This window comes from Astatotilapia calliptera, chromosome 12, assembly GCF_964374335.1.
Source record: "Astatotilapia calliptera chromosome 12, fAstCal68.1, whole genome shotgun sequence".
Classification (NCBI taxonomy): domain Eukaryota; kingdom Metazoa; phylum Chordata; class Actinopteri; order Cichliformes; family Cichlidae; genus Astatotilapia; species Astatotilapia calliptera.
Window position 1 is genome coordinate 5,280,282 of NC_137433.1, and position 21,901 is coordinate 5,302,182.

The 21,901-nt window shown below is 41.9% G+C and overlaps 1 protein-coding gene across 11 annotated transcripts in view; it reads left to right on the plus strand.

The window, feature by feature from the left end:
* The window catches only part of arvcfb (ARVCF delta catenin family member b), a 271,659-nt gene that overhangs the window by 118,889 nt on the left and 130,869 nt on the right, over window positions 1-21,901 (plus strand). For 10 of the 11 annotated variants that reach the window (XM_080308753.1, XM_026186589.2, XM_026186581.2 and 7 more), the window contains 2 exons: window positions 2,457-2,548; window positions 3,565-3,784. In XM_080308753.1, the coding sequence (XP_080164879.1) occupies window positions 3,593-3,784 (192 nt within the window). In that variant the 5' untranslated portion in view covers window positions 2,457-2,548; window positions 3,565-3,592. Of the gene's footprint in view, window positions 1-2,456; window positions 2,549-3,564; window positions 3,785-17,381; window positions 18,004-21,901 lie in introns of those variants that run through there. The other variant, XM_080308756.1, reaches the window with a different exon arrangement.

Consider the following 21,901-nt stretch of genomic DNA (forward strand, 5'->3'; position numbering starts at 1 on the left):
CAAAGCATTAAGGGTTTAACACCCAGTCTTCAGTGGAATAACGGGTTATTTTTACAGATGCACTTGGCAAGTTTCCACATTGGCTGTTTCAGATGGTGATACGAGGTAAACTGCTGGTGTGTGTCTGTACACAGCACTGCTTTACACCAGAGGAGGAAAAGAAAGGACAGAGCTCAAATCTTTGCCGTTCCACCTTTCCACTGGTCAGAGCCTTTGTGTAATTTAGGCAGATAACCAGACCGCTGGCGCCTCACTCCTTTCAAGCTGTTCTTGAGAATAACATCAGTTCAAATGTCTGCCAGTTTACTACAGAGAGGGGTTTGATGGCAGAGGGTCTTGTCATTGGAAGATTTGTTTTAGGGGAGTCCAACAGACCTGATGAATAAAGTGCCAGGGATTTATTACAGGATTTTCCAGCAGGCCTTTGAAGTGAGCGACTGCTGCCTCTCATCTACCAATCCACACTCAAAAATGTGGCCGTGTGGATATATTTATTACCGGGCTATTTTTAGAGCGGTGAGTTTTTGCTAAAGCGAGTTCACTGCTGAGGAAAAGCCTTGCAACAGCGCAAGTGAAGCGTCAGCTCTGCACATGGAATATGAGCTTGTTTTCCTTTTAATTAAAGATGTTTACGCCTTAAGAGTAGTGAGATGTAACCCACTTCTCTTTGTGGAATTAATTAAACAGTTTTCTTTTTTTTCTTTCCTTTTTTTAAATATCATCTCTTTGATTAGTTTTCATTCCTTCCACACATAAACTTCATGTAGTGGCACACACAAGTGACACTCCACACCCCTGGAGTTGTATTTTGATATGTTTCCACCACATAAAGTTTGGGAGTAATTAGGGTGTATCTAAGAACATGGCTATGTTTTCATCCCCTCTGACCCAGGCCGTTATCAAACATCTGCTGAACCAAAGCCAAAAATAAAAAACGAGGGCTGTCATGGTGGAAGAGGGGAATTCTTCAGATGCCCCCTCCCTGACCATTCTGGGCTATTTTAAGTATGGCCAGAAGTTGGTGTGTAATGATAAGCTGTGGGGCGTAGCTGACATGCCTGCCATATAATTCCCTTTATGACTCAGGAAGCAATGGTTACATTGCCCCCCTAACCCTCCAGGGGTGTGAATCATTAGAGTCTGTCCGCAAATATGCCCAATCAACATGGCCTATGGGACTCTATTTCTGTCACTTATCTCAAGTAGTGGATAACTTTGAAAACAGACAAGGATGCTATTTTTGAGCGCAGTTTTCCATTTCCCAGCCCTGTTTCCATTTTGAAACCTGACCGGCTGATTACCGTAAACTCAAACCAGACATAAATGTTTTAGGAAGAACAATTCATTTAAAAATACTAGATTCTCGAGAGTTATAATGAGAGATTTTGTTCCTGTAAACAGAAAATGAAACATTTTCTTTTGTTCAGATGGTTGTGGAGTTTAACTTTGGAAGCACATTCTCCTTGGTAGTATTGCAAGAAAGAGCCAGACTCCACTCCAAATAAATAAATGATCAGCATGTAGGAAACTTCAAAGAGGGATTGTGTGCTTCAAAGGCCCTTATTGGTGCTCACCGGATCCTATTGTAAAAGAAGGCTCTTTTTATGCACACATGTACACACCCTTTGAAAGCCATACATTCTGTTTTGGTATCCAAAGCTGTTTAAGATTCAAATGCTTGCATCTGCATTGGTGAACCCCTGCTGAGCTAGACCGCCTCCTCGAGACAAGATCAGCTAGAAAATATCCAGAATGCTTTGATATAATGCAACTGCTGACTGAGTGTCAGCTCTTGATTTTTGTAGAGAACCTTCTTGTTTAACCTTCTAGTGTCTGCCACGTCAACCAATATGCAGTATACAGCATATCATGACTTTTAAATGAATGCAAATGTCTTTACTGATGCACACGGGAAAAAATGACAGTTTCTTAACATGTCAGGTCGTTAAAAACGTGACAGTTTGTTGGAAAAATATCTATATTTTTGTTTATTGGGCAATCCACTCTGGCAAAATTGGAATGTTTTAAATATTTTTTCTTTTTTTAACTGTGTTTTTCTCCCACCACAGACTTTCTCTATCAGTTGCTATTGCACGCTAACAATACATTTTCAATTAATCACATTATCACCCTTCACCAGTGAACAGGGGAATCTGGAGGCCCTGGGATAGCTGCCAACTTTGCATGATTAATGTTCTAGCTGTAAAAAATGGAGCTACACTTTGAGTAATGAAGCTTTTTTTTTTAAAATATAAAAAGCATTTTTTTATTTTTTAATAAAATGTGGACAAACTTTAATAATGTGATGATGCTCCAATACTTGTTTCTTTACCTTTGAGTTTACTACAAAGTCAGGTAGTTAAAAGAGCCGTTTGGTGTTTTCTATGTTTCACTTCTGTTTTAATCTCTTCCATTTTCTCTTTTGTCTTCCCTTCATTTCTCTTCCCCTCTCCCAGCTCTCTGTTCCTTTTGCCGTTTCATCCCTCTGCTTCTGTTTTGAGAGAGGGATGTCTCTTTTCTAACAGCTCTCAGCCTGCTTATCTACTAGGTCTGTATTACTGTGGGTTTTGTATGTCCAACCACCCATTTGTTATTGTGCTGTCAGCCCCCTCGATATCACACCACCATCAGTTATGAATATCGGGCTGTGTGTGTGTGTGTGTGTGTGTGTGTGTGTGCCATTGATGTGCTCTGTAGCCTGCTAATGTTATTTGGAAATCCTGATTGTTTATGATAGATGGCGTGTGTGCCTGATACCAGGCCTGGGTGTCCGTTTGGGTGGCTGTGGGAATCTTGCATGTGTTGGATTTGTGCCTGTAACAGCGCCTGTGTGTCAAAATGCATTATGGCTCTCTGCATGACTATATCCAATGACAGCGCCGTTCCTCCACGCTTATGCCTATGACTGTTCATTTGTAGGGCTGAGATCGTATCCAGAAAGAAAACAAAACAAACAAACACAAAAAAAATCTTTGCTTTTGTGAGTCTCCACTGTGCTGTTGCATCCCCTTTGTTGTTTTTAGAACTGGTGGATTAGGTATTTATTTTTCATCCCTGATATTCTTGCAGATCTGCAGTGAATGCTATCTTCGGTGCCAGGATTGTCTTAATTATAAGAAAGGCTCAAACTTCTGAAAGCAAACACATAATTGGCACCCTGCAGTGCATCCTCATTAATGTGTTTGCTGTGCTGGCCTGCAGTATCAGAGACTTTGTAGTCACCCTTTATGAGGAGAATCTGAGCATGTCCCTTCAGGGTGTTGGCTGGAGAACGCACGGTCAGAGTGACAAAGATTTGTCTTATATATATATATAACACTCTTTGTGTTATAACCCTGTTTCCCTTATCCAGTCACCCACCCTAATTGTTCTATTTTCATCTGTCACGGTGGTGTTTGTTAAAGCTTGTGTATCCTGTCTTGGCCAGCAAACAAGCCGTTTGTTTTGACTTTGATCTGGAGGCATGCGTCAGCCATTTGATGTCACTCATCCAGCCTTTTTTGGGTCTGGGTGTGTTAAATGACCTGGTGCCCCCTCTTCCTCCCCCTTTTCTTCCCTTGGAAGATCTGTAAAACCGCGACCGACACTGAACATGGAGGATTATGATGTTCGCTCAGCCGCCAGCATCCTGGCCTCAGTGAAAGAGCAGGAGGCACGTTTCGAGCAGCTGACCCGTGCCCTTGAGGAGGAGCGTCGCAACGTCAACCTACAGCTAGAGCGTGCCAATCTGCCTCCCAACCCCCCCACCAGCCAACCACTACCATGGCAGCAAGTGGTGATGCAGGTAAACGATGCCAGCACACTGGCCGACCACCCCCCTCCACTCCTTGTCCTTTTCAACCACCAACCTGCGCTATCATGTATCTCCCTCCATGCATCTCTCTCAAAAGTGACACCTCTTCTGCTCTCGCCTTCCATCTGAGCCGGCTCATCCCATCACCATGTTTGCTCGTGGTCATTGCTTTTCATCATTCGTGGGACCCCCCGCAATCTCTCTGTTCAATTTCCCTGTAATTTTGATACTTGTACCCATTGTATGACTCCAATGTCCTGGATGGTGTTCAGTAATCTGCTGTGCGGTGACTCATCTTTAAAAGCGAGCTAATGAGATTCAACCTCTCATTCTGTCTTCTTTCGCCCCCTCCTTCTATGCCACTGCCATCCAATCCCATCTCCTTTCGCCCACTGGTCTTTGATATTGTCTGGTGGTGGTGCTGATTGGATGTGGCCTTTTGCCCAGCCCTGGCCAGCGTCTGGGGGACATTAGATTCCTGGCGAGGGTTTCTGTCAATACTGGCTGACTCTGCAAGAGCAGGAAATGCAAGATGTAGAAATAAGACAGCTGCAGTCTCCTTAAAAATGACAGCAGTCACAACATGCACATTCATTTGCATGCTACAAACTGATGGAAAATGTTGCAATTAGAGCTTTTTTTGTTAAGAACGCCCTGGTCAGGTGACATGAAGTCTTATTTTTCTGCTTATTTTCAGTCTTTGAAGATCTGACTAACCTACACATTTCAATTTTGCTGACTTTCTCAGGCATAATCACTTCTTTGAAGAAACCCTTTCAGACTGTACACATGTTTTACTAACTAGAATTTGAAAGCACAGTTTGGTGATGCCGCACCTGTGGTGCTTGGATACATCACCTTTAATCACAGAGAAGGAGGCGGTCTCATGTATTATTGATATAGCAAGACGTGCAGAGAGAGAAATGCTTTGTCTACATTTGCCTGTGCTTGTATTTGCCCATAGTTACAATTTGTTAACAGTCCGTGCTAGTGTTCGTTTTTTTTAAAGGGCTTGCTGCAAATTTGGTCTCACGAAGGGTTAATGAAGAGAATGTGGGAAAAGTGTAAAAAGGGTAAAATAAACTTGTCAGTCACTCACACCAAAAAGGTAATATATTGCTCTGTGTGTAAGAGAGAAGGAGGGAGAGCGAGACCCTCCCCTCCCCAGAGGTTAGCCTAATTTGGAGAACAGCGAATTGGCTCTCACTCTCAGACATCCCCCTACCCTAACTGTTTGTGAACCAAGGGGTTAATTTGGCACAACTGAATACTGCTGTTTACCTGTTTACATCACTTTGAAATGTCATTTTGCCACCAGGAATTTTCCTGCTGGCGTTATCGTAAATGCTTAAATGCCAGAACAATTTCTATGCAGGCATTTGAGGATGGAAGGGGACGTTGATCAGTGCCTGCTCAGCACCTAAGTCCTTGGCAACTGCCTTTGCCCAGCCTTTCTGTGCCAGGTGTTACCGTGTCTGTGTCGTGAGATGCTCTCCATTCAAATAACGATGTGGCACGAAGGATGAGGAATTATTATTTCTTTATCTCTGCTTCCTCCTTGTTCAGCTCCCGAACACACACACACACACATACTCGCATGCAGTCCAAAAGCTGTATGATGGATTACGATGGCGCATGGATCATTGACTCAAGGTTCAGATTCACAACCCCGGGGCCAGACACAATGCATAATTATTTCAAGTTGATGTCAGGAAAGAAAAAAGTGGACCTGCTCTGATGAATGAAATCACATGCAAGTAGACACCTAATGAGCGCAGTAAGCCACTGATCTTGATAGCACCCCACCACAGGGCGCTCACCTCGGCACAGACTGGGTCTCAGCATCAGTGGGCAGTGCGCGCTCGTTTATGCCTTTATCACTGTTGTCAGCTTTTTAACACAGGCTGCTCAGTGGGCAGCAAATAAACAGAAGCGATGGTTTATTTAAACATATCCTCACAGCACTTCATGACCTGTTACAAATGAAACACTCTGATGCTCAGTGCTCTCAAGTTTCTTTTATGTTGCCCTGAACACAAACTAATTGACTCAAATGCATCATACAATCATTTGGAAATATAGCACGTTTTCCACAATAAATTTGAAGCCAAGGCTCGTCCGTATAGTATGTATGTTGTTTGCCTTTTCACATGTTAAACTGAAATCCCAGTGACTGTTTGGAATTTGTGGAACTTAGTCCATGTGTTCATAGTCCGCAGAACATCATTTATTTATTTATTTGTGAAGACCTTTCATCTCACGCAACATGAGATCGACTTTTTGTTATTTGCAAAATGACTCAAGAACTATTAGATGAATTGCCATGATGTTAACCACAAACATTTGTGATGCCCACAGAAAAAATCTTTGGAAATTTGCAGTAGGTTGTCATTATGTTATTGTTTTATTACCATCACAGTGTATTGAATATATGAACGCTAACCGTAAACCCAGAACCAGCTATCCGCTCTTATTGAACAAGAAATTTGTGAAAAATGTTGAAATGACTTCATAAATATCCCCAATTTGAGATGGTACTTTTTGAGATAAACATAAGCGGGATTGAAGGATTTCCCTATATGGAAAATTTCATCTCATTGTTGATCCAGGTTCCAGTTGACTCCCAACTCTCTCTCAACTAGCTTCTTCTGTGCTAAAGCCGTTTCTCCTGTCTTGTCTAGTTTCTTGTCATGCTCATCTAGAACTTTCTGAAGCACTTGTTCAATATTTCTGGAGTCTGGAGTTGAGCTGTCTGAATGGTTGATGTCCAGGTTTTCCTGGTCTTGATTTACCTTTGCTGCTCTAGCATTTGTTTACAGTAGCAACTTTCCGTTCGATCCCCATGTACTGCTGCCTCCACGTATGCTTTCGCAAGTCCACTTAAACTTTTTGAGAATTCCAGCAGCAAAGAGTGGTGTGCCTCCTAAAGTGCCCCCAAAAATCCTATAACCACACCTTCTCAGGTTTGGACAAAGACTCTTGCATTGCCAATCCAAGACGACTAGGTCCTTCAGACCTATTCTATGAAGCTCTCAGTGCACAGTATTTTTGCTGAAGTTACTAATCTATAATAATAAATTACAATACACTTATGGCTCATTGTGGAATAAGGACATTTCGCAAATTGACTTGTTGCAACAGTGACATCCTATTACAGTACCATGTTCAGATTAATTTAGCTCTTTTCTCACTCTTCTTGCAGTTGGGACCCTGGCTTTAGTAAAACCATGGTCAAATTTGAGCTATGGTGTGGGCTATTGAATAGCAGTAGCCCAGAGGAGAATGAACATCCCAAACTTTATGCTACCATTTTTCAGGCTGTGAACTTTTTTATTTATTGCCATATTCACAACATACTTCATACCGTGTACATTATAACATACCGTAATAGACCCATTTCTGTAATATACTCACATATCTATATTATTGCTAATATATATTGTAATATATCTATATCACTAAAGCACTTCTGGATGGATGCAAACTGCATTTCGTTGCCCTGTACCTGTGCATGTGCAATGACAATAAAGTTGAATTCTATTCTAATTCTATTCTATTCTACAGGTCAAACATTGTTCAATACTCACTTTTTGAGCACATCGATGCAAAGTGATTGTATTCATTATCAGCTTTCAGATTCAGTTTAGTGCTAATTAGCAAAGATGCTTACATGTTAAACTAAAATGGGAAAATTGCTAAATGTTACCTTCTAAAAGTAGGATGATTCCTCCAATGTTAGTAGTACCCTCATACATCATTGAGTATGGCGACAGACTCGTGGTGTGTTTAAACAAAAAAGTTATTCAGGCTAAAGCTGAAATTTTGTTTTCTTGGACAAAAGATGTTCTATGATATTCTTTCTGCCAGAGCTTGGAGGCAAAAGAAAAGTTTGAACAATCAACAAATCAACAAACCACCCACTGTCATTTAAGTCTCCCCATGTAGTTGTCATGCACACATCTGAAGAGGATTAAGAAATATTCAAGATTAAGATGTTTCAAATATTTCTTTATTTTGTTTTGGACCTGCATGAAATTAACACAAGTTACAAAAAGGCAGATCGCAACAATATGTTTTAATCTCTCTATTACAAAAGGTTGTTGTAAACACCACTGCCCTACTTTCTAATTGAATTCTAATCCTCATTCACTTCAGGATAACTGTTTATGAATTGCTGCCAAGGAAGAGAATTAGAGTGTTTATGCTACACTGTCCTGTGAGGAAAATCAAAACGAGGCTGTCGGACTCTCCATTAGCTTGTCTGATGAAATTATCAGCAGAAATTCAGTGACACGGACCAGGGAGCCTTAGAATCTGTATCCATCAATAGGATCATGCTAGGATCACACGCTTCCTTTATTTGCTATCATGTTAGCCTCCCATAATTGATTTTGGCCTGAAGGAGTGTTATCACCAAAGCTCTAAAAGGTCAAGTAGTGCATGGTGACAAACCTATCTGTCGAGAAAGGCAGACAGCACTCAGACAGCCATGTCTGTCTGGAGTTGAGGGAGAAGGTGACCTCATTTTATATACACCAGACAGCTAATCTACCCACGGCACTGCGCAGGACATGCATAGAGCCCATTGAAAGGTGCATATAGCAAAGCTACAGTTTTGCAAAGCAACTTCAGTGAAAAGGAAACTTGGGATAATTTTTGCACTGTGGATGCTATAAAGTGTTGGTGTTTGGTTTTCTGACACTATAGTCAGTGGTCTTCTAGCATAGCAGAGGCATATCATCCCTTTGTGCAAATGATGTGGGAAGTTTTCAAAGGCTTGTGTGATTTAGAGAGAGGGAACAGTGCTGCCTTTGATCTGTGCTGCTGTCTGTGTTGAAGATGTACAGGCCCCGGCCCTGCAATGGCACCACAGCGCTCAACCAACAATCGCCCCAACCTCCCTCCACCCACTTTCATCCCCAGAACACACAGCCCCCCAGCCCTGGCTAAGCACAATGGATACAAAGGGCCGAGGGTGCTATAGCGACAGAAGCTCTATCCCTCCACTGGCAGGGCCCGGGAGCCCCTGTACCCTCGTAAATCACCTGCCTAACAATGAGCCTTAGTTTACCCCCCTCCCCTCCTCTGTCTTCCTCTGTCTTCTTCCCTTGCTGTGGCATCAAGAACCTTCTTGCCTCCTATAAACACTCTAATTACCTTGGTGTGAAAGTACCTCCTTTGTTTATTTTTGTGTGTGCCACACTGTTCCTGTAACCCTCCTACAACACTTTTGTCTCATTACAGAGCAGCCTGCAGAAAAGTCACATTAAAATTTTAATAATGTTGCTGCTTGTTTTCCATGGCTCTATATGGAACACCTAATTATGCCTCAACCTCAGTTTAAAGGGTCCTTTGTCTGCTGGATGTGACAGTCACAAAAGTTTCTGTTCATATTTTCAAACAATCTTTGGAAAGAGGCGCACATGAGGCAAATTGAAAGGCACTACTGTTGTTCAGGTGGAAGGCTGGATTGTCAGTAATCTTAGTGTTGATGGTACAGTTTTTCTTTACAGCTTGTTAACATCTAAAGCAGTGTTTCTCAAAGGTTCTTGTTTCAAGATTTGTTCATTTCCATAGGTCTTATCCATAATAGCAGCATGGCTCTGGGGATGACAGTGTAAGCTCTTCTGTTAGTTGCAGAGGGGCTTTGGTACTGAAATGACATCTGTTAGATGGATTGCCATGAAAGTTTAGTCACTGCAACTGGTGTCACTTAAAGTTTGCACACTACTGTTGACTATATAAGCAGTGCATTCTTTCTATGAACTACTATCTGCAGAGAATGTGTGTGTGTTGTTTTATTTTCTTGACAACTGCTTATCCACTCAACTTCACTTTTGTGAGGTGTATTGCTGAGCACCTAAAGACCCAATAGCTGTTGTCATTGATACCCTTTTCTACCTTAGTAGGAGAAGACTGAGTAGGCTGCTGTCTGCATATGTTATGTAGATATCTAGAAGCAATGTTAAGAAACATATATCAACTCTTCTGTGTTTTTATAAAATAGCAAATGTAGCTTGGTAACAGGCTTTATTGCTTTCAGAGTCTACATTTTAACCGTGATCTTTCCCTAACCCTAAGCACATTTGGTTCCTACATCTTAACAAAAGTCCATCTTCTGTTTATCCAGTTCAGGGTTTCATTGAGACTTGAGCCTCTCTCAGCTGTCATAGGTCAAACGGTTGGGTACGTCTTGAACAGGTCAAACAACTCACTCTAAAAATATGGGTAATTTAGAATCACCAATTAACCTAACATGTATGTCTTTGGACTGCGGGGAGGCAGCCGGAGTACCTTTAGAGAACTCATACAGGCAGATTATTCGAGCTCCACACAGAAGGGCCCCAGACACCCGATGGATTCATATCCAGGGGGCAACGGTGCTAACCACCACCCCACATTCATGTCCTCTTACCAAAGAGGACGTCAACGAAATAAATTAGAAGTTAAGTTATGAAGACAAGTATGTTCAGTGGGCTGCAGGCTTAGCCTGTCTTTTATGTGTGTGTGTGTGTTCACAGCTTGTTGATGACTGCAGCGTTTTGTAAACTCAAATGGTTACCACTCGCAGCTCATAGTTACTGAAACAACTGACGAGTGATTGTCATTTTTTTGGTCATGACTAGCTCATTTAGTCTCATGTTGGATCTTTAAGGTCCATGTAATTATTCTGCTTCCTGTGCTTCTTCTTTAGCCACTTCTTTGTTGCGTTGGCGGTATGTTTTGTGTCATTGTCATACTGAAAGACTGATCCACGACACACTTTTAGTGTTCTGGCTGAGGGAAGGAGGTTCGCATCCAAGCTTTTATAGTACATGGCATGATTTGCAAAGACCTTTTGGGCAAACATCCTCAAAGCATAATGTTTCCACCTCCGTGTTTAACTGTGGGGATGGTGTTCTTTGAGTCATACTCAGCCTTTCTATTCTTCCAACCACGGCAAGTCGAGTTGATGCCAAAGCTTGATTTTGATTTCATCTGACCACAACACTTTCTCCCAAGCCTTCTCTGAGTCATTTAGACGTTCACCGGCAAACTTAAGAGGGGCCTGGACATGTGCTTTCTTGAGTTGGCGGATTTGCAAACTTGGAAAATCAGCAGGAGATCAAAGAATTATTTTCCCCCACTGTATCATGTAAAACTGGATAATGTCTGGACTGCAGTTTGAGAGCAATACTGTTGAATCATTGCAGCTAAATGCTGGCAACCTGAATCAGCTGTGTTGTTTGCAGGCACGCCCCATTCCTTCTCAAACAAATAGCTGCAATCAGTCACTCCCACTGAGAGCCTCAATCAGCTCATTCTGCACATCTCACTCTGATCATACACTGCACTAGTCAGGTTACAAATCTAATGAATGTATTATACACTTAGGTAGGAGAGACTTCTACCTACTACACTGCTCAACCTAAAAGTAAAATGCAGAAGGCATGTGCCATTATTATATGTTTTATTCAACTTGCTTCAACATTAAGAGTCAAGTTCGTGGCAGTGGCCCATGAATCAAAGTGGGAACTGCTCGGAAGGGAAGGGTAAGTCGTTTTTGTGTCTCATCTTGGTCCGGAGCTAACGTGGAAGGACAGAAATTTTTAATTCAAGGATTATGCAGATTCTTCTTGTTCAGGTGAACAGGAAGAGAGAGAGGTTTGAAGGGATGGGCTGTGGGCTATTTATATTCCTCTGGGCCAGCTCAAATCTTCATCCTTCAGATCAGCTCCAATGTTGGTGGACTTAATGCCTGTCCTGCTGCACCTCCCTCCCATTTGATCACAATCCATTAAACCATTACCCTCACTAAAAGCACTAAGAGGTGCATCTGAAATCTGCTTCCATTTCCTTTACCATGCACGACATAGGTGAACAGACAGGCTAAATATCTCTGAAGGGCACTACCTCGCCTCGGTGGGAACATTCTGCGTAACATGAAAGTCTACTTATACTCTTGAAGACGGGCACGATACTCTCCCATCTAACTGACTGTTCGGCTTGGTTGTTAAATCCAAAGACTGAACCGTGTGTTTAAAATAGAGCTCTTCTTTTGCACGAGACCCCCAGCGCCACCTGAGGAATGTGACCTAACCTTTACAAGCGTCCAGCAAGATAACTAAACAAGGCTAAATGGAAAACAGTCTTCGAACTTTATAGTATAGCTGGAGGTGTTCAAAGTCTTGATTTAATTATCCCCATGAGTTTAACATACCGCTGTGACATTTTTTCTATGTGACTTACAAGCATGTAAACGGTGATCGAATGAGAAACAGAAGCAGCACAGAGCCTTATTTTTTTGGGAGGATTTGCCAGAACAAAGATAACTGTTTTTTTTAATAGATAAGATTTGGAATTAAACCTTTCTTTTCTGTTTTACTTGAGTGTTCTTTAATAAACGCTGACGCAGTGTGAATATTTAGGTACATTGCCAGATTAGGGAGCGAGTTTCATCCAGGCCAATAATTTAAAAAAATCTTTGATTGGCAGAGTTGTTTTCCAAGTTCTTAGGAAATATCTGCAAGCCTGCATTTAGGAACACATTAAAGGCGGACAAATCCACTAATGAAAAAAAAAAACTCAGTAGAATCTACTCAGTAGGGGAAGCCTTGAATCTCAGCAGGTTACTTTACCTGGAATTAGTGTAAATTCTCAGCTCTTTTGATGGAAACAGAATCAAACCTCTTGGTGTTTGCTGCTTCCTGCAGAGCACCACTTTTGCACCTGTGTGCAATGCAGCCATTGTGAGCATTCAGACTCTTTGTGCCTGTCCCATCGTATAGCACCACAGATTCACTAATACTTGTTGACTCTTCAATGTGCCCGACGGACTTTTAATGCAACCTGGCATCGCCTCGGGCTGAGGCACCCTACACATCTGAACAGACTGGGAAAAGACTTGACATTATTTAGTCTGAAATTTGCGATGCTTTGCCATTGTTTTTTGTTTGGTTTTTTTTGTTTTTTCCCACTGGGTTGCACACGCACACACTTGAAAAGATGGCACAGTTTGTCTTAAACTGGAGCAGGGATGTAGAGTCCTTGTAATTGCTGGGATATTTGAAAGGAAAGGGGCACTAGTCTCTGAATTGCTTCACAGTGTCTAACAGTGATTGTTGAATGTAGAGAGTGATGACAATGGCACAGGAATGTGTAAAAATATCAGCGCTCTTTACACTCCTCCTTCTCCAGGGACTTTACTGATCATTCCAGGCCGAGATAAACACAGTCATCCATTTACTTTCATTACTTTTATCTATTCATTTCCAACAGAATTCCCAAGAAGCTCACTGTTGTAAACAGCGGCAGCCAATTCTCTCCAACAATTGTGGAATTTAAGCTGACGTGTAAAAAAAAATAAATTCTGATGTTAATTAATTGTTTGATTTTAACTCCAGAAAGTAAGCTGCTCAACAGGGCCTCCAAAGTGTAGCGCTTTACAAATTTGCCTAACAAGCAGAAGGTCTCCAGTTCAACTCCAGGATCGCACGCAGAGCCCTTTAAAGTTGTGTTACGAAGTAAAAGAAATAAAATCAAACATGTGGAGCTGCCTGCTGTGTTCGCCCCCTGTAAATAAAGGAGAGGCTGAAAGTAAGTTTTTCTGCAAAAGTAAGCTGCTCATCTGTCTCAAGATAGGTTTCTCAGGGTTTTTGGCTAAAAGATGGAGGCCTTAGGCATTAGTGCAACTGAAGAACTCAAATAATAACCATATATAACAATAGACATCCTCTTTGGACGACTCCATTACAGATGCAAAAGACATGCTGAGCTGAAATGAAGGCGACAGAAAGCATATTTTAGGCCGTAAAAGTTAATGATTTGCTGCATGTCATCGTCAGACGGGTTCAGATTCTGCTGTTTGCACCTCTTTCAGTGTCCCAATTATGCATGACGAGATGGAAAACAAGGACAAGCTTAATCCGGTTATACTTGTTTTTATAAATCTCGCTGTGCAATTACGGCAGTGCAACATAAAAACAGAAAATAGAACCTTTTGATCTGAAGTGATGCCATTTAAAAGAGCTTTATTTCCCCAAATGAAGGGAAAATTGCCTTTTTGCACAACAAAAGCCCCCAGTAGATTGGACTCTAATCCTCTGCATCGCTGACTAGTCATTTTTCGAGGGGAAAATAAAACATGATAGTATTAGATAAGGGCTTTTTTGCAAGCTGTGCCATTGTTAGGATAAACAGCAGTCAGCCTACAGCAGAGCACATCATCTTGCCCTCAGACATACATATTGTTTGCCATCCGGCCCCTGCGCTGTGCAGTGATGGTCTTAAAACAACGCAGGGCAGCAAAGTCAGATTTATCTTTGAAATGACTTTTTATGCATTTTTTTTAAATCCTGTTTTGTGTATAGTGGCATAGTTGGGCCAAACCTACTCACCCCTTTATTAAAGCTTTATGACAAAGTGCTGTTTCCTGAGAAATGTGTTCTGGGCTCATTGTGAAAGGAATTCAGAATTAAATGTCATTAATCCCTCTTTTGAAATTGAATATTCTACAAACGTTTTTTTACGTAATGAAGCGCCACATATATTTTCAAACTGCTGTAATGGCTCCTCACTTCTGGACCACCTTTTGTTACTCCTCAGTTTTTCTTCTCTGTGAAAAGGTGGAAAAGCATGATTTTAACAGATGTAGCTTCATCCGAGTTGTCTGGCTGTCAAAGCGTGCATTGTTGCCAAACATTAACCTTTCTACCATCTGTTTCACACCATACACCCTGACAGGCTAAAGCCGACTTCTGGACCTTTGATTACAACTCTTGGATTATTCATACACCTTGTACATGTTTTCTACAAGGCCTAGGTGTGGGGTTAACTAGACTCAAGGGGATACAGCATTTGTCTGACAGCAGTCTTCTATGCTGAACACATTTTAGGCCTTATTTTAATATGAAATCTTGATTGTAATGTACTGTCAGGGTTTTTAGTGTGCTGAAGCCTGTCTTCTCTGCTCTTCCACTGTTGCTCATTGCTGGAAGGGAATGCCTTATTATAGGTGCCCGAGGTAGAGATGAAAAGATCTGTTTGTCAATGAAATGATGAAGACTCGCACGCCTCAGTCACCGTGTGTGACTGTGAGATTTTGCAGAGATGCTGATGAACCCATAAAGTATGACTCACTCCACGATTGTGGTGATCCCTTGAGTTTCACCCAGAGCCAGACGGTTATCACTATGTGATGTGTACACGCTTCCCCTCCGGATGGGGAATCCTTCTGACTTATACTCTTACTTTTCCCTCAGGGGAGATTTTTGTGAAACATCTCAGTCACTGAAATGGACTGCAGTGCAAGCTGATATAAACATTCATGCTCCCCTTTAGGAATCATTATAACTGCCTTGGTGTTCCTCTGTGTTTTCCTATAATGCTATTATGAAATAAAAATTTCAATTTGCAACCAACCCATTTTAATGAATCACATTCCCATCAGCCTCACCTGCACTGTGCTTAGTTCCAATAACCAAATGTTAACACGCAAAATGAAGATGGTGAACAGATGGCAAGCTGATGTTAGCACAGCTCTGCCCAGGCTCTTAGAGAGCCACTGGGGTAGTTACAGATATATAATCTTGATTAAACTGCATGGAAATCTGGCAAACGATAAACACAGCATTAAAAACAATAAATTGAGCAAATGCAGAGCACGATTTATAGCTAAAGTAAAGAGCATTGTTTCTTTTCTCATCTGCTCCCTTGAGCATTCCAAAGCACTTAATAGATTTTTAAAAGGGTTATGAAACTCACTCAGTGTTTAAATGGCTTAAATGGAATATGATATCGCATATGAGAGAGAAATGCACTTCAACTTTTTTTTTTCTTAAGGTAATGTTGCTTGGCAGAATTCTAAATAGTATTGTTGAAAGTAAATAGATCTAAACGCAGTGGTGCATGCTGGGCCAGGTCTTTCATTAAGAACAAATGGAGCAGTAAGATTCGAGGACATGAACTGCCAAGCTGGTGGAATGCAAAACCTCAGCCATTTCCCCTCCGTTTGGGATTTCTCCTTTCTCCGTTTGAGTCTTTTAGTGCAGTCATCCTTTCTCTCTCTCTCTCTGCTGTCTTTTCGGACCTCTCTCAAAGTTGTCCTTAGCTAAGCTTCCATCTGGGTTATTAGATTAACATTCCTACTCGCTCTTGGTCACAGTCACAGATATTTGAATGCGAATTCTTTCACGTACGTCCCTCCCCTCCCTTATATCAAGTGCAGCGAGAGGAACGCCACAAAGAGCTGGAGCAAAGGAGCTGTGTGTGCTTGTATGTGTGCAGGGTGTAAAAATTTGCAGAGTATGGGGTGCCTCCGCTTCAATAGGGGCAACTTTTGTTTTGTGTGTGAGCCACTGGCCCCCCTACACCTCCCTCCTCTCTATCGCTCTCCGTCTATGCCAACAAGGGGGAGGGGTCGACAGGCTGACAGACAGACGCAGCTGGAGTGCATAGAGGGAGCTGGTCCCACCCCGCTAAGATGCCAGAGATAGACCCAATGAGAGAAAGAGAGGGAGGAAAGAGAGTGCTGCTACATTTCCAGCTCTCGCTGCCTGTCTGTGAACCCTCCTTTTTATTAACGCACCCAATTTTCTCAGCCCTGGAGGTTTTTATTCTCTGGCTGCCTAACTTTCTTTTTGTTGAGTGAGTATAGTGTGTGTATGTGCGTGAGCATAGGGTTCAGCTTGCCTCTGGTCCTTTTTTTTAGGCTCCTGCTTTTGCTACTGAGGGAAGATTCTGCCTTAGTCCTCTACCTCACCAGTCCATAAACAGCCCAAATACAACATCTCTCCAAAGGAGAAAGTAGGGGTCCCCTTTCATCTGTGAGAAACCAGCCTATTTACAAAATTACAGTGGATGTGAGAGGATTTGACTTTCAAAGTAAAAGTATTTTGGTTTTCCACAAGAAATGCCTGTTGCAAAGCACTGCTCAGTCTTCCTGCTGCCATATAAATGAGCAGATCAGCGATGTGGTCTGTTAGGTCATGGAATTCAACAGTCTTATGACATTCTGATGGAAGTGATGCAAGTGTCAGTGTTATTTTTGGCAGCAAAAAGATATCTATTGCAAAAATTGAAACTACTAGAAAAAAACTATCTACACACTACTGCAGCATTATAGACATAAATTTAGAAAAAAAAGAAGATGCATTATGCAGATATTCTGGAGTTAGGTGTAGGATTATTGCATTGGTAAAAAGTTATTAATTCTTTTGGTTTTGTTTGATAATTCTCACTGTAAACGCTCCTACATGTCTCTTAAGGTCCACACAGTTTACACCATTACTGTGATTATTAACCACATACATGACATTTTGAAGTCAAACTTTACTTGAGCAACTCAAAGCACTTTTGTCTCATTCACCCATTCACACACAAACATATTCTCACAAGCACTTTTTCTATACATCTTAGTGCCTATTGTAAAAGCGCTATACAAATACAGGCCATTTACCATATTGTCTTAACATTCACTCTCCAGTGAATGCAAGAGGAGCAACTCAGGGATTGCCCAAGGATACTTTGGGATGCAGACTGGAACAACCAGGGAATCGAACCACCAACTAACCTTCTCATTAGATGTTTTGCTCCACCTTATGAGTAGGGATGGGTATCGTTTAGGTTTTATCCAATACCAGTACCAAACCGGTACTTTTGAAACGGTGCTCGAACCGGTGCTTAAAGAATGGAGAACACACACTTTGTCCAAAAACCTCTTATGTTTAGCTGTTTTTTTGTAAAAAGATAACAATGTTAGCCTTTTCTGCAGCTTTAGGGCATATATGGTATCTATCTATCTATCTATCTATCTATCTATCTATCTATCTATCTATCTATCTATCTATCTATCTATCTATCTATCTATCTATCTATCTATCTATCATGAGCGTCCGTAATCATTTTACTTTGAAAGGCACAGCGCCACACTTCCGGTGTTTCCCTCGCTAACTCCGTGTGGCTGGACGTAGCCGAGTAGAGGATGGCTGCCTGCATCTGAGCCGCTGCCTCTGCGCTTACAGAGGGAAAACCCAACGTAAATAAACCGGGAAAGCGTGAGGAGACGAGAGGAGGAGAGGAGGGAAAGAAGAACTTTTTCCGACAGGAGGAAGTATCTATCACACGTTTCCCCGGGAGCTTTTTCTTTTTTCCTTCTTTCTTTCTTTTTTTCTTTTTTTAAATTTTGCTGGAACCAAACGGGATTTTGGACCATGCCTGCTGAAGTGAAACAGGTAGTGCTGCCGTGCCCGCCGGTCTGTTTTCTGCCCCTCTTACCGTATCTCCAGCCTCTCGCACTCTTCTGCTGTCTCCCGTGCTCCCAGTTAATTGTTTGGCTTCTGTTGCGTTAGCGCTCATTTTCATCTGGTAGCGTCACTCTTTATGGCTTTCATGTGTTTTTTTTTCTTTCGCTCACTTGTATATATAAGAGCAGTGATTGTCAGATTTATCGATGTCCTTCAGGAGGAAAACGCGTGCGTGCGACTGGTTAGCACATACACTACATGGACACATGTGCAGTCCGTGTGCATGTGATGTGTCTGTGTGATATTTACATGCATGTGTGCAGACTGCTGCAGGACATCAGATATAAGAGTATTTACTTAGACCACTTAGTGACCATTTGACTCTGAAAACACGGCCATGAGATATGTTTAGTGGTGTCTCTGTGCGCGCACATATGCGTGTGCTGGTGTGATTGGCTTGCATCAAAGCAGCAAAGTGACTTACGACTTCTCTGACACATTCATGGGCTCTGATGTGTCAGTACCACCTATAGAATGACTGCTTACCCAGAGACGAGCAGTGAAGTATTGAAAGTTTGTCCCTGATCATCGCCTGCAAGGCTCTGAAAGCGCCCAGGCCAAGATTTATAGCTCACAGGGCTGTATTACCAGGAGTGTGAGAGACATGGCATTAAAACCCTTTTGTCTTTCACTTGCACAGATACCGCAGGAATGTGCTTTTGTTAGGTCTTGCCAGTGTGTTTCTGTGTGGGTGTGTGCGTACCAGGGCATGATGTGCATACATTATTGGAAGTGTTCCCTGTGTTTGAAGCGCATCCACACAGGCAGCCTACACCATCACAACACTCCTTCCCCAGCCAAGCTTGGCAGCGCTGAGATGCTCAGAAAAAAAAAGAAGGAAGACGACATCCAAAAACAGAGATAGTGGACGAAAAAAAAATGACTGAAGGAGGACAGTCTATCATCTGCACTTGTTTCCTCAAGAAGGGTGGAGTTACTGAACCTCTGTCTGGCAGACTTAGAAATATTCTGTCAGCTTTCCATACGGCTCTGATGATAATATGCTAACAGTTGCCCTGTGGATGAGTGCCACCTAATAACCGGAGGAGCTTTTGCCAAAAATAGGATCAGATTTTTGGGCATCTGGGCAAAAAGTTGCCTTTGACTTCGATTATATGATTAAGATGAAATGCATGCTAACAACTTGAGAGCATTTCCTCTCCAAAAACATCTTGAAATGGGTCAGAGAGGTGCCCCTTAGAGTCCATGACCCTCGTAAGGTCAAGATGTTTCACATACTTTATGCTCTGCCGGCATCGTGGTGTGACCTTTTAAACTCAGATGGACATTCCTCAGATGGGGGAGCACCTGCTTTTGACAACGCAGTAGTTGAGGTGTGTTCAAGTCACCCCTGTGCCATAAATGGATTCATATCACGGACAGTGTTGGGTTTTTTTACTGGTCTTTTTATTGGGTTTTTAAGGACAGTATGGAACAGGAGGTGAGTTCAGTGCAGTCAGCTTAGATGGGATTTTACTGAACTCTGTGTGTCCCTCAAGACGTCTAGTGGCTTTAAATCTCTTGTTATGCTCGGACAATATACTCGGGGAAATGATGATGTCTTGACCTCATCTTAATACTGCTGCAGGGCTTATGGCAAATGAGTTTTTGCCCACTCAAGATTACTGCACAATCCACAATTGGTGGTGGTGGTGGTGGTGGGGCCTGCACCAGACCACATCTGAGTTAAATATAACCTGACCCTTATTTTAGAACTACACCAGCTGGGTAGTGCTCAAATCCTCCGAATTTATTCACAGAGGCCATAGCATCGTCTGCTCGTGAAAAATAGAGTAGATCTGGAGAAAAGGAAAGCAACCCAGGAGTCATCAACTTGCCAAGGTCTATGAAACCCAGCTTTGCTTTTTCTCGGCAAACTAGAAAGACCTGTCTGAGTAAGAAAGTAATTAATCAGTTATGCAGCCAAAGACTAAAAGAGGTCTCATCTTCAGGCTGTGAGTTACTGCCAGATTCCTGACAGTGGGGTTTTCAGCAGCTGAGACTTCTCTCCCTTATTTGATGCTCTTTTATTTCTTACAGAAATTAAAAAGCTGTCAAATTTCTTTCTTGTGGGCTTTTTTTTTTTTTTTTTTTTTTTAATGGCAGCTCAGTCCTTATGTGTATTTTTTCATTCCTTTCTTCAGGCTCTCCCTTTACTCCTGCCGAAGGGGTTGGGAAGATCAATATTTGAAGACATGTAGAGCATGCAAAATGCCATTGTTTCGGCAAGAGGATGTCATACAAATAAAAAAATAATGCCAATGACCGGAAACATATAAGCGTTCAATAGCTGCTGCGAGTCCATCAATGCAAGGGGCTGGGTGTAGGATGAGGGATGAGGAGGTGTGATCATATGGCGCTGCGCGGCTGGTGATACCAGATGGCCTTCCCATCACACAACCTGTCCATACTGGCCATACTCTGTATGTTTCCCATACCGTTCCCATGGCTGCTCTTATTGCATGACCTATGACAGAACATGGTTTGACATGTCACAGTATCCGCACGCCAATCACACCACCGCCTCCTGCGGCTCTGTTTTTGGTTTTAAGCAATCTGAACTTAATTTACAAGGGGAAAGCCGACACCGTATCTGTGCCGCTTCATGATAACTACCCGCTGTGATCATGTGACCTGTGCCGCTTCCCCCGTCAGCACATGTAGCTTCTCAGTAATGTAGGTTGCAGTCACTTTGTCTTTTTAAAATTTTTTATAAGCTTTAAATATTAAAAAAGACATGTTTTGGTCAAATGCTTTATTCATCCAGTCTTTTTCAATACAAACTGTTTTTCTGCCTCAGATGCTTTGTCATGACTACATGCCAGTGTCCCTAGTGTAAATGCTACGCCGCTGATACCAGACATCAGCCCAATACTGATTCAAGGATCTGTGACAACTATAATTAGGGCTGTTCGATATAACGATATATATCGGACGACGATATAAAAACGTCTATCGTTTCACTTTACGCTATCGTTTGTTTCGTGGTGTTGCAAAATAAACTGTTTGCGGCAATATTTTTTTCATTGTTTTGATGGTCACTGTAGTGGCTATATTAATTTCTTAAAGTTCTCTCTTTCTCTTATATTTTATATAACTGCACTATGGATGGACAAGCGCCTGTTTTTATGCGTTGTCGTTAGCAACAACGACGGTAACACCATCAAGTGTCCGCTTGTTTATGTTCCACATAAACCTTTCACAATAAAGCTCAAGATCCTGTTGAGACTTTTCAAAATAAACTGAATCACGTGAAAGAGCAGATTATTTACAGATGAGAAGTAAAAAAGAGCCGCCAGGTGCTAAAAAATAAACCTTAGACTCAAACGTTAGAACAGGCTTTTCCCCGCAGCACGCCGTGTAATAAATACTCACAAAGAAAATGGCGGCTGTTACAACTTATGTCTAAAAATGTATCGTTTCATGCATCTGTTAAAACACTCGACTCCAGCTACATGACGCGCAGCTGGAAACACTTCACGCAAGACGAGCTGCCCGAGATTCACAGAATTTACAGAAAATGTTACATTTTTGTGATTTATATCGTTATCGGACGATAGAATTCTTATATTGGGATATGAGATTTTGGTCATATCGCACAGCCCTATTCTGTTCAGTTCTTTGTTATTCTATGATAAACATTAACTAGTGTGCACATGCCGTGCCATTTGCTGGAACATTTTTCTCTGCGTTTGAAAACATCATTGGGGAAGCCGTTTAGAGGAGCTACATGCTTTCTTTGTCAACAAGTTCTGTTTGCTCATGCAAATTTGTGATTTATGGGCAAACATGTTGTGGTCAGATGGGTTCACAATGACAGGAAAGC